We start from the raw sequence: 15,066 nt of genomic DNA on the forward strand, positions 1-15,066 counted from the left end.
ACATTTTGTGAAGTTTACAGCTGTACATTTTGTGAATTTTACAGCTGTACATTTTGTGAATTTTACAGCTGTACATTTTGTGAATTTTACAGCTGTACATTTTGTGAATTTTACAGCTGTACATTTTGTGAATTTTACAGCTGTACATTTTGTGTTGTTGCAGCGGAGGAGAGTGAGGCCGTGGACTCGGCCAGTGAACAAGATGGGGAAAACAAACTGGTGTTCTTACCTAGCACCGATTTTGGTCAGTTTGCAGTGTCCTTCTGTGATCAGTCAGCTGACTGAGTGCTAATTTTTCTGTGTGTTTTCCTCCAGCAACTACTTGGGTCGCCTTTTGTATGGATCTGAAGGGATTTCATGTGCATGGCCTGTGGTGACATTTTTTACTTTTTGCACATTTCCTTTTGTCGTTTTTCTGTCTCCCTTTTCTTGCTGGCTAGGCGCAGTTTTCTTAATCTTGTTAAAATATGGAGTTTTTTCAGTAGTAGGAGGGGTGGAGGACAGTGGTTAGTGTGTTGAATATTCAACCAGTAGTCTAAGATTTAAGGAGAATTTAAAACAAATAAGGTTTGCACTTCTCCAATTGACAAGAAGATATTTAGAGCAAATTTGTTCACTTATCATGTTCAAGTACATCCCTTCTAACTTAAAACAATGAAGGTATGCACTTCTCCAATTGACAAGAAGATATTTAGAGCAAATTTGTTCACTTTTCATTTTCATGTACATCCGTTCTAGCAAGTCATCATTGTCCATTGTTTAACTTTTGATGTACCGTACTTTCCGGGTGACAAGGCGCTTCGTTATCTAAGACGCACCCCCTTCTTTTTAAAAAAAATTGTAATCCAGTCACCCATTGGACGCAGGGGGCCGATAGGGCGCACCAAAATGACCCAGTTTTTGCCATGAGAGGTGGTTCCCCTGTCATATCTGAGAGAGGAAACACTTCCTGCATCGGGGTCAGTGACCGAGTTTAACAGAGTGGAAATCTGTGTGTGCGGCCAGATCAAAGGCAGGGCAGTACCTAGTAGCTGAAACATGCATTATCACAAGTTGTTTGACTGGTACTCAAGCGGTCTCTTTGATTTTTTTCGTATTTCATACACGGATTAGGCGCTTCGTTATACAAGACGCAGGGGTCGAACTCGAGGAAAAAAGTCGCGCCTTATGACCCGGAAAGTACGGTACATTGCTTGCTTGCAGCACTGGAGGCCAGCAAACGACGTATCTTGTCCCTGTCAGTGCCAGCTCTGCCAAGCCACAGCACCGAGACTGAACGCGTTCTGTACTTCAATTCTGTGCTACCCATGGACAGCTTTTGTGTGGTGAGGATCGACCACAGTCATCCCGGGATCGCAGTCGCTAGTACACGCAGACCTGGGAACCCATACGATTTTGCCGTATTTTGTACGCATGATTGTCTAGAATACGATCAGTACGGTCTGTGGAAAAATAATACGACGAGAAAAATTATCAGACTACTCTTTTTCACAAGCGCATCCCGAAGCCGATCCAGTATTTTGACACATGATTACAGTCTTTGTTAGTAAACATTGAAAGAAGCATGTGTTATTGGTAAACTTAATGAACGGTGCGACAGACGCGTGTCAGTGAAGCATGTTTGAATCATGGATGTTCAAATGCTGTGTGGAGTACGTACGCTCATTTTTCTGAAAATACAGCAAGTTTGTTTGAGAATACTCCAAGTGCAAAACAGGGGTTCCCAGGTTTGTACACGGATGTTGCTAGAATGTATTTTCTTTGTCAAATTTGCCGAAATGGCCTGAAAAGTTGTGGCTATTTTCAGAAGTTTTAAGCAGTCCTTGGCTCATTTTTCCACCACCATGAAGAAGTTCAGCAATTGTGCAGAAATGACGGAAAATGTTTAGATAATTTGAAATAAGTTTCCACGTTTGATTGACTGTCTACATGAAACCCTGCCAATGTAAAATTACTATAAATTCCCATATAAAAAATGGGTTGTAACAAATACCAATGGCAAATAACATGCCATGTATAGATATGCTGAAATTTGACAAATGTTGTACATGTACTGTTTAGCGCTGATCTCGGACATTTGTGCCATACAAGCAAGTTTGAAGTAACATCCCTGCCAATAAAGCCTGTAGGAAGGATATTGAAGTTCCTACAGGAAATTCGTGTTTTGATGCTAAGGATACAGGGACGTTTGCATCAAATTGAGATTGATCTAAGTGCTTCAAGCAGAAGCTCCAAAAAGCTGTTTAGTTTGTGGTTGTAGATGACAACATTTGTTATTAGCTCACCGGATTTGAAAAACAGCAAGGCTTCCCATGGAAACCACTTGATCTTAGACTTGGAGGCTCCTGGGACGCCCACTTTTATTTTTTAAAGGGTCCATGGACCCCCTAAGTGGAGGTTTTAGAGGTTCCCACGAGTCCAGGGGCCCTAAACCTCCTTGTGTATATGCAACAAATTGTGGTCAAGAATATGTGTCTTTTTTCTTTAGTGTGTGTGTGTGTGTAACTTTAAGTAAGTTACAACTTTTCAGATCTATTTTCATGGCTGAGATTAACCAGTCGAGAATAGAAATATTGAGAAAGTTTAACTGGTGCAGTCTGTGAGGCTTGACCTTTACTTGGTACTGATGTCTGAAGCTAGTCTAAAGCTTCTGAACATAATGAGACTCGGCCTCATTGTGCAATCACCCATTATCACTGTCAGAGTTTGCTGGGAAGGCAGCACCCAAAAGAAAAAAGACTCGGCAGAAATTAAATGTACTACACGAAAGTGTGGAAGCTTACCTTCACGTTGCTGTTTGACAGGTTCATCACTCAGCACATTTCTTGTCGATAGATGATCTCTGGACCTCTCACCTCGATCCAGCGCTGACCTTTAAAAGTTTTTCAAGCCCTTTACGAAAGCACTTTCGTGATATCGGTTCGTTCCTTTCTATATACCATTGGTAAAGATACTTCAATAAAATTTTTCGTCTTTAAACTTTAGCCAACTGAAAGTCCTCATCCATTATGTCTGAAAACGTCTCACTCTTCAGGTCAGTAGAGGTGTCATTTTTTCCCCATTGCTTCGGTGAATGTGTGGCATTGTATTCGTTCACAAATGAAGTCGCCTGTCATGCCCTTGCGCTAACAACTAGCAAGCAGTGCTTTTTATGTCATAACCTTAGCCGGGCACTGATACTTGTGCATCAGCTTCAGCCTCCTTTCTCATATCGTTCCCACTTGAAATTTTCATTGGTGCTTGCACTAGACTTAGCTGGCGACTACATTCTAAAAACAGTACCTACAGTACACACGATAATGGAAATTTAGTGCGTCCCAGGACTCACTCTTTTTAGGTTTAGTGTGTACCGGGACCTCTTCCATGAATTTCTAGTACGTGATTTTGGCTTTTAATGCGTATAGAACGCAGGGACGCACACTTTGGGGAGACCTCATTTTATTTTTTTTTCATTTTCATTACTTTATTGTCCCATTGCTGGGAAATTTGGGTTGCTTTCTCCCAGTGGAAAGCTAGCAGCAACGGAGTCGCGCTACCCAGGTGTCTGCGTGTTTAGGTGTATTCAGCCACCTGCACTTATGGCAGAATGACCAAGGTCTTTTACGTGCCATTGTGATGACACGGGGGTGGGACATGGCTTCCATCTCTGGGTCTGCACATAAAGTTGACCCGTGTCCGTCCCGGCCCGAATTCGATCCTGCGACCTTCCGATCACAAGTCCAGTGCTCTACCAACTGAGTCAAATAAATATTCCAGCCACATATGTAACATGATGTTATGTTTTGACAATATGTTGCGACATATTTCAATATTGTATTTTTATTTGGTTGTTTCAGATAAAAGCTATCGGGGGTCTGCTGAAGTACTTGGACCAAGCCAGAGTCGGTGTAGAACTTGAGGAGTCTTCTGTCAGAGTGCCTGTTTTAGGATTCCGTACTTTCACTGTGTAAGCAAAAAGCTTCCTTAATTATGTACAGCACCGTAATTTGGTTGCATTCATTTGTAAAGCCGAGCGGTCTTTGCTTCACATTTCTGACACCAATTGTAAAGCTGAAAGTGAGACGAGCTTCACATTAACTCTAACTGTCTGTGTCTGTGTCTTAGATGTTATACGTGCTTGAAAGTCATTTGTCAGGATGGCAATCACACGACAGGACGAACAGACACACAGAATATAAACTCAAGAAGAGGCAGGTGAAGTTCCAAATTGTATTGAAACAAAACAAATCATGAAAACAACTCAATACAAGGCGTAGGTTCTTTTCAGAAAGTATATCTGTACATTGGTTCACTCTATTCCTGTAATTTTCCTACTACTTAAAAAAATATTCTAAGTCCTAAAATGGCTGAAAATGTGGGCATGACCCGTAGGTACCCTTAGCACAATACGCTACTGAAAAAATATTCTAAGTCCTTAAATGGCTGAAAATTTGGGCAGGGGTTCGGGGCCTGAACAAAAATAAAGTAAAAGAGCAAAGCGACGCCACTTTACTCACCGTGTGGTAACCTGGGACTGCGGAACGTTTTCTTTTATCCCTGTTAGTTCAGTCCACAGGGCGGAATCTGGTATACCATTTAGACACTTAGTCAGGTTGGTTGCTCCGACTCCAGAGGACAACTTAGAGTTGACAACAAATACTTCAATACTAGATTGGGACCCGCCCGGCACAACCGTTCGGTACTAAGGTTGGGACCCGCCCACAACCGTTTCCTCAGACGTACTGCTGTAACTCTAAGTGGGAAGCCTGGTATACCATTTAGACACTTAGTCAGGTTGGTTGCTCAGACTCCCCCGAACCTCAAAAACTAACAGCTTATATACCTTCCATGACTGTCCCTGACGTCACAGCTAAGGAACCAATGAAAACGTCGTTCTGGGACCACAGAACAATATGGGGAGGGAGGGGGAGAGTTTCGAGGCTGCTGTCAACCTCCTTAAAAACTACAGTTAAAATCCCTCAAAACTACACACAAACTCCTGCACTAAGAAAACTACATCAAAAACGCTATAAGGAAATACATCAATAAAATGCAAATTCTACAACGCATCATTTGATACCAAACACTCATAGGTGATCAACACTGCGAACAAAGTGCAAAACCTCTGACTATTACCTTGCAAAATAGTCATGTCACACCAAAAAAACGTATGCAGTTACAAGTTAACTACAATCAAACACAGTGTATATTCAACAGGCTTCTCGTATGTAGATGATAAACATAAAATCTACATTCTACTAAACAAATGAATACAGAATACATATTTATATCGAATACATGGGTAAAAGAAAGATTGATAGAAAAGCTACAGAAAAGAGAGAGAGAGAGAGAGAGAGAGAGAGAGAGAGAGAGAGAGAGAGAGAGAGAGAGAGAGTGTGTGTGTGTGTGTGTGTGTGTGTTCGTCTGTGTGTAACAAGTATTATTAACAAAAGCACAGCAACATAGAAGTAAAGAATCAGATCATAAAGGAAAAGGGGATTAGGGAGGAGGGAGGCGAGAGATGGATGTAGAAAAGACAATGCCCTCGCTGACTGCCCTCGCACACAAACAAAGGCGTAGGGGGTTAGCGACACGAGAGGTGACCGAGGGGTTAAACAGACAATACAGAAAGGTTACATGGGGAGAGGGGGGAAAGGGGTTCACAGACTGGCCCCTCCGTCCTCCATAACCTAAATCCAGTCAGTTCGGCGCCATCGTGTCAGAGCCAATTAAATTCTACCGCGGGAGAACAACGAGAAAGGACTGGAAGAAAACCTATTTCCAAACCTTTCACTAAGGGAAAGAACAAATCCGACTTATAATATATTCTGCTCTCTACGCCTTCTCTTCTTCTTCACTCTATAAACTTTAAGAAGAAAATTGCATATGGAGAAAAGACAAATTATTCCTGTAGTCGCTTTTCTCCACACATTTACTGCATAGGGAGCACAAAACTTTAAGAGTTCAACTTGTTCATAGCATTAGGCAGCATCTCTGCAATAATTGGAACCTATATGAACCAAGAAATCATTTGTCAATTGGTGGTTTTACGAATTATGTTATAGGATTCTCTGCTCTCACTCGTAAAACAACGAAACTCAGCTGAATTATGCAGTAGGGATTATACACATCTCACAGGCTTTTTTTGTAGTAAGAATGAATGCATGACTGTTTGTGAAAAGCCTGCAAGTCATAACACTTTTCTGGTTTAATTTGTTTAACAGGGAGGATCAGATGATCATTGACGATTCCACTTACAGGTAAGCAAGACACATTTTTCATCAAATCTTACTCTAACAAAATCTTTGTGACAATGTATGTACACAGGTGCATAGATTATTTAAAAGGGTATGCTAAACTAAAAGTTTAATTGGCTGCTCTCCCAGCAGCAAGACACATTTTTCATCAAATCTTACTAAATCTAAACAACGAAGTGACTGTGGTAAGATGAACAAAGTTACTCACCGATACAAAGACGACACAAGACGATTACGAATTTTCGCTTCTGGAAGCTTCATCAGCAAAAGAACACAAAAGACAACAAAAAGCAGACGCAACACGGAACGAACAGGGTTTGAAAGAAAATGGAGGGAAACCCTGTTCGTTCCGTGTTGCGTCTGCTTTTTGTTGTCTTTTGTGTTCTTTTCCTGATGAAGCTTCCAGAAGCGAAAATTCGTAATCGTCTTGTGTCGTCTTTGTATCGGTGAGTACAGTAATCCTTTGTTTTTTAACTCAAATCTTACTATACAAAATGTTTGTGTCAGTGTGTGTTTATGTGTGTATTGATTATTAGAAAAGGGTATGCTGCTCTCTCACCACAAGTATTTTCCCCAATCTCTACATTCATTTTCACCCTGGAGGGAAAGAGGTTAAGCCAATTCTGAATGTTGATTGTGTATGTCTGTGCAGCGCTCTGCAGATTTTTCACAAGGAAGCTCACCCGTCTGTGTACAAGGTTGGAACCTCCAGCAGTTCAAAGGAGGGTCTGAGTTTGTTTGGTATGTTTTCGTGGTTTTTTTGCCCCCCCCCCCCCCCCCCCCAAGAAAAAAAAAGGAAAAAAAAACCCAAGAACAAACAACAAAGAATGAAAAATGGAAAAAAGACATGCACATTTATGATAAAAATAAAAATAATTAAAATAAATATTCTATGAAAGATTGAAACTTGGATACAAGAAAACAGATGTATGTGTTTCTGTTCCTGTGCGTTCATTTTTTGTATGCATGCATGTTTTTCTGTACCACTTCCAATACAATCAATCATTTATACTTTGATTGGCACTTTTATTTTCTTGATTTTAAAAATACACAATTTTGATATTACATTGCATCAGCTTATAATTCACATGCTTTCCTTTTTCTTTCTTAGGAATACTGAACCGATGCAAGTCACAGATTGGCAGCAAACAGCTGAGGTACTTTATTCAACTGCACAACAGCCACTTTATTCAACTGCACAACAGCCACTTTATTCAACTGCACAACAGCCACTTTATTCAACTGCACAACAGCCACTTTATTCAACTGCACAACAGCCACTTTATTCAACTGCACAACAGCCTCTGCAGTTTCTCTACATTCAAACAAAAAATCAACCAAGTGATATTCAGCTCAGTTATAGTTTCTCAGCAATAAGTGAAACTACCTTGCCTTTACCATGCAAGGGACACTGCTCATGTTTTGTCCTGAATCTATATCTATATACGGCTTGTGTGTGTCTGTGTGTTCACGATTCACGGCCAAAGTTCTCGATGGATCTGCTTCAAATTTGGTGGGCATATTCAGGTAGACCCCGGACACAATCGTGGAAAATTTTGAACACGTGCGTGCTCTCAGCGCGCAGCGCTGAACCGATTTTGGTTTTTCTGTACATCCATTCCCAATAACTCTTCCTTATCTTCTCCAGTGTTTTGCGCGTTTATCTCCCTTCCTTCGTAGGGTGCGCCGGCAAAGCCGGGTCTCTGGCGAAGCCGGGTATTCGGCTCTACTTCTTCCCGGCAAAGCCGTACCCGGCGAAGCGGGTATTCATCTAGTTGCATATATGTAACTAATCAGAGGACTGCTGAAAAGTTTTCACATTAAAATTCAAGGTTTAAAAAAAAAAAAGCAACTACTACATCATTATCTGAAAAGCAATTGCTGCAGTTTTTCTCTTGTTTGTTTGTTTGTTCATATTTTGCTTGTTCCTTGATCCATTTTATTCACCAAGACAATTTATGTGCATACACTCAGCATTAGCATGAAAATAAATTTTCTTGGCACTGAAGTTTACTAGTAATGATAAACATTAATGTTGCTGCTTTGCTGGACATCATGTTTTGTAGACTCTGGTTTGTGCGGCCACTGAAAAACCTGTCAATGCTGAAGCAGCGACTTGATGCCATTAGTTTTCTGACACAGCCGAGGAACATAGAGGTGCTCAGCTCCCTGCAGTCCAACCTCAAACACGTCAAGAACGTGGGAGTAAGTACATCTTTTATTTGTGCGGATCAATTTTGTGATGAGAGGACATCATTCTGCCAATCAAAGACACCTGCTGTGGTCCCTTTTTGATGACAGTGGAACCCCTCAATATAAGACTCCCTCCCTTTTAAGACCCTGTTTTCTCAGACTTTCTGTTCATAACCTCTATACATTTACCCCCATTTTAAGACTCCCTCCTTTTGGAGGTCGTCAAATGGGGTTCTACTGTATTTTGTCCAAAATATGCCTGCTTGCAATATACAAGGACACTCTCAGCATAATGTTGTTTCACCACATGTACCGCTGTAGTTGGTTTAGTAACACTTTTATACTCGGGGTAACTGTGCTCTGTGAAAACGAATCTCAAGCCTCTTGCACCAAGCTCTATGCATCCTTTCTGGTATTTAGCCTCACGTTCGTCATTTGTTTTATCATTATCTTTTCAAAAGCAGTCGGCTTAACACATTTTGCTGGTGAGGTAAGGGAGGTAATCAGAATGGGTCACGCAGTCACTCTGCAGGAAGGTATTCATTGTCTGCAAAACTGTCGGTTGTAAAGGTGTTATGTTTAGATGTGTCATTTCGTGGATTTCATCTTGTCTAAGGGTTGACAGACAAAATATGTACTTCAACTTTAAGCTAGTTCATTCTGTCTGTAGTTTGATTTGCAGAAAACTGTCATATCTTTTTATGAAAACTTAGCAGTCTTTGTGTTCTAACCCCTTTCCCTTTTTTGCTGTAAGATTGAAGTCTTTTTGAAGATAGATTGGTGTAAACATAATGTATCATGCAAGATGATGTTGTTTATGAAATGTTCCAGCGTATTCTGGCTCGCATGATAGAAGCTCGAGCGATGCCTTCAGACTGGATGACATTATACAAGGTACAGTATATGGAAGTGCTATCATTTAAACTAACAGTAATGTGTGCACACACACACACACACATACACAAACAAACACAAACATGCATGCACAAATAAACACACACACACACAAACACGCATGCACAAATAAACACACACACACAAACACGCATGCACAAATAAACACACACACACAAACACGCATGCACAAATAAACACACACACACACGCATGCACACACACACACACACACACACACACACACACACACACACACACACACACACACACACACACACACACACACACACACACACACACACAAGATAGCAACATGCTGTGGCAGCAGCCATCCTCTTTTTTCAAGGGAAAGCAACCTGAATTTTCCTGAAGGAACCTCTGTAAATGTTGGCGTTACCTTAGCTGACCACACCATATCTTATTTTTCCTTACCTTGTTCATTTTGTGCAGAATGCAATGTCTAAAGCAGTCATTTCATGAGTTTGAAGTGTGTGACCTTTCCGTTTTTTCTTATAGGCTGTGTACCATGCCATTGTCATTGGAGACATCTGTCGTTCTCAGGCCCAGCAAGTGGACATCTTCAGAAAGGTGACAATTTGTTATCAGACAGTGTAACAGTCTTTATCTGATATTTCTGTGAAGACTTTCCCTGAGGGTTTTAAGATCAGTAACCAAATGTTGTAATTTATAATCTGGGTTTCTTGTATTTTTTTTTTCAATCGCAAAACAAGTACACACACATGCAAACAGTAACACAAACATGCACACATACACCCACCCACCCACCCACCCACACACACACACACACACCTACACACACACACACACACACACACACACACACACACACACACACACCTACACACACACACACACACACACACACACACACACACACACACACTACAGAGCCACTTGCCCAAATCATCATTCAATTTTAATTTATTCTCTGGGTTTTTTCTGCCTCACAGTATAATTAGTGAAAAGGACAGTTTTGCTTTGGTTTGCAGACTGCTCAGATTCTTGCTGCTGATGAACTTCTCATGATTGTCAGCATTCTCAGCAAGACAGTGAGTACATGCAGTGGAACCTCCCTTTAACTTTAAGAAATCTCATCAAATGTGACCCTCCACCACGAAATGAGTCGCATGTCACCTCGCGCGGTTCTGCGCTAGGCTTAATATAAGTCCGGGGAGTGTCTGGTAAGAGTGTGAGGGTCACCTTAGTCACAGGCTTATAACTCAAACAGTTTTTGCTCTTTTCTAAAACGGTTTTCACCACTGGATAGAGCATAAAAAACTCTTTGGGAAAATGTAAAAATATGAAAATCATGCAAAGGTGACATGCGACTCATTCCGTGGTGGAGGGTCACAAACCAGGTCTTACAATGGGAGGAGTTTTGATATGGAGCTACTTTTATCAACATCAAATCCTAAAAATCAGGGGGATTGGGAGTTATTAGCATTTTAGAGGGTGGCATTTTTCTGTGTCACCCGGCCTGCACATGGGTACATCTTGGTTACCATATCACAGAGATGCTGCTAGGATTTGTGTTGTTCAGCACATGGGTACATCTTGGTTACCGTATCACAGAGATGCTGCTAGGATTTGTGTTGTTCAGCACATGGGTACATCTTGGTTACCGTATCACAGAGATGCTGCTAGGATTTGTGTTGTTCAGCACATGGGTACATCTTGGTTACCGTATCACAGAGATGCTGCTAGGATTTGTGTTGTTCAGCACATGGGTACATCTTGGTTACCGTATCACAGAGATGCTGCTAGGATTTGTGTTGTTCAGCACATGGGTACATCTTGGTTACCGTATCACAGAGATGCTGCTAGGATTTGTGTTGTTCAGCACATGGGTACATCTTGGTTACCGTATCACAGAGATGCTGCTAGGATTTGTGTTGTTCAGCACATGGGTACATCTTGGTTACCGTATCACAGAGATGCTGCTAGGATTTGTGTTGTTCAGCACATGGGTACATCTCGGTTACCGTATCACAGAGATGCTGCTAGGATTTGTGTTCTTCAGCACATGGGTACATCTCGGTTACCGTATCACAGAGATGCTGCTAGGATTTGTGTTGTTCAGCACATGGGTACATCTTGGTTACCATATCACAGAGATGCTGCTAGGATTTGTGTTGTTCAGCACATGGGTACATCTTGGTTACCATATCACAGAGATGCTGCTAGGATTTGTGTTGTTCAGCACATGGGTACATCTTGGTTACCATATCACAGAGATGCTGCTAGGATTTGTGTTGTTCAGCACATTTTCTGAAATCGCCATGAAAGTGTTGGCACGTTTTGGAAGTTAATTCTCTGCAGTGTTTATCATCATCTTTCCTCAACTTTGAAAAAGTTTGGTAATTCTGCCAAAATGTCTGCATAGTCTTCAGTGATTTGAAATAAATTGTTGGAATTTTGCTGACTTCATGTACTATGAAGCTGGAACCAGCGAGAATGAAACAAAGGGGACTTAATTATTGTCTCTTGTGTGGTGTAAAGCCAAGAGAATCAAACTGAACTGTGGTTTTCTCATATTAAACGTGTTGTACTTGTAAAGTAATTTAGAACCAGGGTATGGATACTTATGTGTGGACATCTTCTAAGTTGTTTTCTATGATTATAGGTAGACTTTGATGCTCCTTCTGACAACAACTCCTTTATGGTGAAGACTGGCGTGGATGAGGAGTTGGATGAAAGTAAGTATGATATGGAAGATGAAATTACATGTATATGTACGATATGGAAGATGAAAGTAAGTATGATATAGATGATGAAATTATTTACGATATGGAACTTGAAAGTAAGTATGATATAGATGATGAAAGTAAGTATGATATAGATGATGAAAGTAAGTATGATATAGATGATGAAAGTAAGTATGATATAGATGATGAAAGTAAGTATGATATAGATGATGAAAGTATGTCTTCAGGCACTTTAAAAAAACTTCTAGTATTTTAAGAAGGGGAAAAAAGGGTTAACGGGTTACAATATCTCCTGTAAGTATGAACAAGTTACTCATGTTAATTTCATTTGCTTTTGAACTGTCGGTTTAAGATTTGTATGCTTCTCTGATCAAATGGCAGAAAGTTTTGTATGGTGTCAAATTTTTACTGGGAAAAAAGTCATTGTGCTTTGCTGTTTCCCTGAACACTGATGCTGTTTCAAAAAGAAAAACTCTGTGTACTTTGGTAATATTTGTCCATTTGTACTCTCTGTACTGCAATGCAAGCTTATCCTCTGCATGTTAAGACAATTTTATTTCAGAGAAACGTCTGTACTTTGGGCTACCTGACCTGATGACCAAGGTAGCTCGAGAGGAGCTGTCACGACTGGGGGATAACATCAAAACCTGCAATGTCATCTACCTGCCTCAGGTAAGAGTAATACCTGTGATGAGAGAACATCCTTTAGACCAGGAGAAGTGTCTGCAAATTGTAGGTGTCCTCTCATGTCAGGTACATTTTGTCAGTATAATCAAAGACAACGGAAGGTGTTTTGTTAGTGGGAAGAGTCTTGCAAGTATATAGGAGTACATGTATCACATTACAGGTACTTGTTAGCATGGTAGGTGGAAAAAGACAGGTACCTTTAAGTATTAAGGACCAAGAACTACTCAGGGACGAAAGTTCTCATCAGGAAACCTGTAATTTCTGATTAAAAAACCCTCATTTTTTGATAAATTCCCAGATTTTGAAGCCAGATTTAAAATTAAAGAGAAAAAAACTGTTTCCAACAAGCAGGTTTTTCTGATTTTGAACATTCTCAGCTTTCATCCCTGACAACTTTCATATGATTTTCAGCTCCCCTGAAAGAATGAATGAAAGTACTTTTGTGTGATGTTTGCAGATCTATACCTGAACTGCTGCATCTGATTTGTGACTTGCATTATGTACTTACTTACAGATCTGTTACCTGCTGGCCGTTCCAAAACCAGACGGGATAGATTCAGGGGATTTCTACATGCCAGGCATGCAGTTCATGGTATGTATCACAGCCATGTTTGAAGAATATTTGACAGTGAATGAGTGAGGGAGGGAGGGAGGGAGGGAGGGAGGGAGGGAGGGAGCGAGCGAGCGAGCGAGCGCATATGTGAATACACATACCGGTGTGTGTTTTAGTATGTGTGTACCGGTGTGTGTGTGTGTGTGTTTTAGTGTGTGTGTGTTTTAGTGTGTGTGTGTATTTTATTTAGTGTGTTTGTGTGTGTGAGTGAGCGTGAGCGCATATGTGAATACACATACCAGTGTATACAAGTCCACCTCTGTTTGTGTTTCATTGCTTGGCCCCTTTTTTTGCTCACCTGGGAGTCATAGTTATGAGCGGTGTTTGTCTTACATCCTACACATATTACATCATAATTATAATATTAAGATAAGATATGATATGTGACAACATCCATCATTGTTTCAACTCTAGTTTGAATGCAACAATGTGCTTCACTACAAGTCAGCTCGTACCAGAGGTTTGATTTGTTTGCTTGTTCTCTAACTTGCTGTACAGCAGCTGAGATAATTAAATTCATTCTGTTTTGAGTTCAGCATGCATGTTTTGCATCAATGTTCCTTGTTCCTCTCTTGGATTTATTCATTCATTGTTATTGCTTGTCTTTCACTTCAGATCCACTGCAATTCATTTAATTTTTGGCTCACCTGATGAATGATTGCGTCATAGTAATGAGCAGTGTTAGTCTGTATGGATGGACAAGTGTCTGAGATAGCGTCAGCACAAACGCCCGTCCGACAGTGAACAAAGTCCTTAACGTTAAGGTTTTCTCAGATGATTTTGAACCTAGAGCTTTGAAACTTTGCACACTTCTAGGGTTTGATGACCTCCAGACATTGACCCAAATCTGGTGGACCCTCATCAAATTTAAAAATTATGGTGGGGAGTTAGGGTTGTAAACTAGAAAATTCACAATTTCTTGAACATTTTTTAAACTGAAGCTTTAAAACTTTACCACTTCCAGGGTTTGATGACTACCAGACATGACCCAAGGTTGACCCTTGTCAAATCTGAAAGTTATGGGGATTCGGGTCAGAAAATTATCATTTGCCTTAAAGAGCTTTAACAGTTTTACAATTACGTACTTCCAACATGACCAAAGTCTGGTTGACCATCGGCACATTTCTGGGTCACATTGGGTTCAAGCTTGGGTTAAAAAAACAAAGACTACGTTTTTATTTTAATTTTTGATGCTATATCTTTGAAACTTTACAGACTTTCTTGGTTTGATGACCTCTAGACATAAGTCCAGTTAATACCGGTTGGTCAAATTTCAAGGTGACAATATGATCGAGTTTTGGTCATTAGAATGAAGTTATCATTTTCCGGAACATGTATAGAACGAGAGCAGCAGATAAATAGTTTCTGGTTGATGTTACTTATGACGAAGGTGAGTGGTACCAGCATTTGCTTCTCTTGTTTTGTATTGGTTTCGAATTAGGAGCATCACCTTTGTCCATTTCAGCATGAGGATGGAAATCGGTTGTTTTTTCTGTGTGTATTTTTGATTCTTTGTTTTTGGTTGGAGTCTGATTTTTGTGAAATTCAGGAAATCATACTCATCTGTTTCATATAGGTTGAGTTTAGATGTGACCTGCTAACATACATAGCCTAGCAAATCTGTTTGTACATGTACGGTGTCCGCTCACACCGGGGACTGTGCATTGCAGGGACTGCTGTATTTGCCTTCTCAGTTCTGTTTCCTTTATTTGTA

The 15,066-nt window shown here is 40.5% G+C and overlaps 1 protein-coding gene across 2 annotated transcripts in view; it reads left to right on the forward strand.

Annotated features, from left to right (window-relative positions):
- LOC138967474 (mutS protein homolog 5-like) overlaps positions 1-15,066 on the forward strand; it is a 35,402-nt gene that overhangs the window by 8,639 nt on the left and 11,697 nt on the right. For both annotated transcript variants that reach the window (XM_070340027.1, XM_070340026.1), the window contains exons 5-18: positions 164-244; positions 1,204-1,325; positions 3,837-3,946; positions 6,204-6,239; positions 6,889-6,977; positions 7,348-7,393; positions 8,303-8,441; positions 9,261-9,323; positions 9,843-9,914; positions 10,337-10,396; positions 11,971-12,043; positions 12,615-12,724; positions 13,254-13,331; positions 13,767-13,812. In XM_070340027.1, coding sequence (XP_070196128.1) covers positions 164-244; positions 1,204-1,325; positions 3,837-3,946; positions 6,204-6,239; positions 6,889-6,977; positions 7,348-7,393; positions 8,303-8,441; positions 9,261-9,323; positions 9,843-9,914; positions 10,337-10,396; positions 11,971-12,043; positions 12,615-12,724; positions 13,254-13,331; positions 13,767-13,812 — 1,125 coding nt within the window. The remainder of the gene's footprint in view (positions 1-163; positions 245-1,203; positions 1,326-3,836; positions 3,947-6,203; positions 6,240-6,888; positions 6,978-7,347; positions 7,394-8,302; positions 8,442-9,260; positions 9,324-9,842; positions 9,915-10,336; positions 10,397-11,970; positions 12,044-12,614; positions 12,725-13,253; positions 13,332-13,766; positions 13,813-15,066) is intronic.

Source organism: Littorina saxatilis, linkage group LG5, assembly GCF_037325665.1.
Source record: "Littorina saxatilis isolate snail1 linkage group LG5, US_GU_Lsax_2.0, whole genome shotgun sequence".
In the NCBI taxonomy this organism is placed as follows: domain Eukaryota; kingdom Metazoa; phylum Mollusca; class Gastropoda; order Littorinimorpha; family Littorinidae; genus Littorina; species Littorina saxatilis.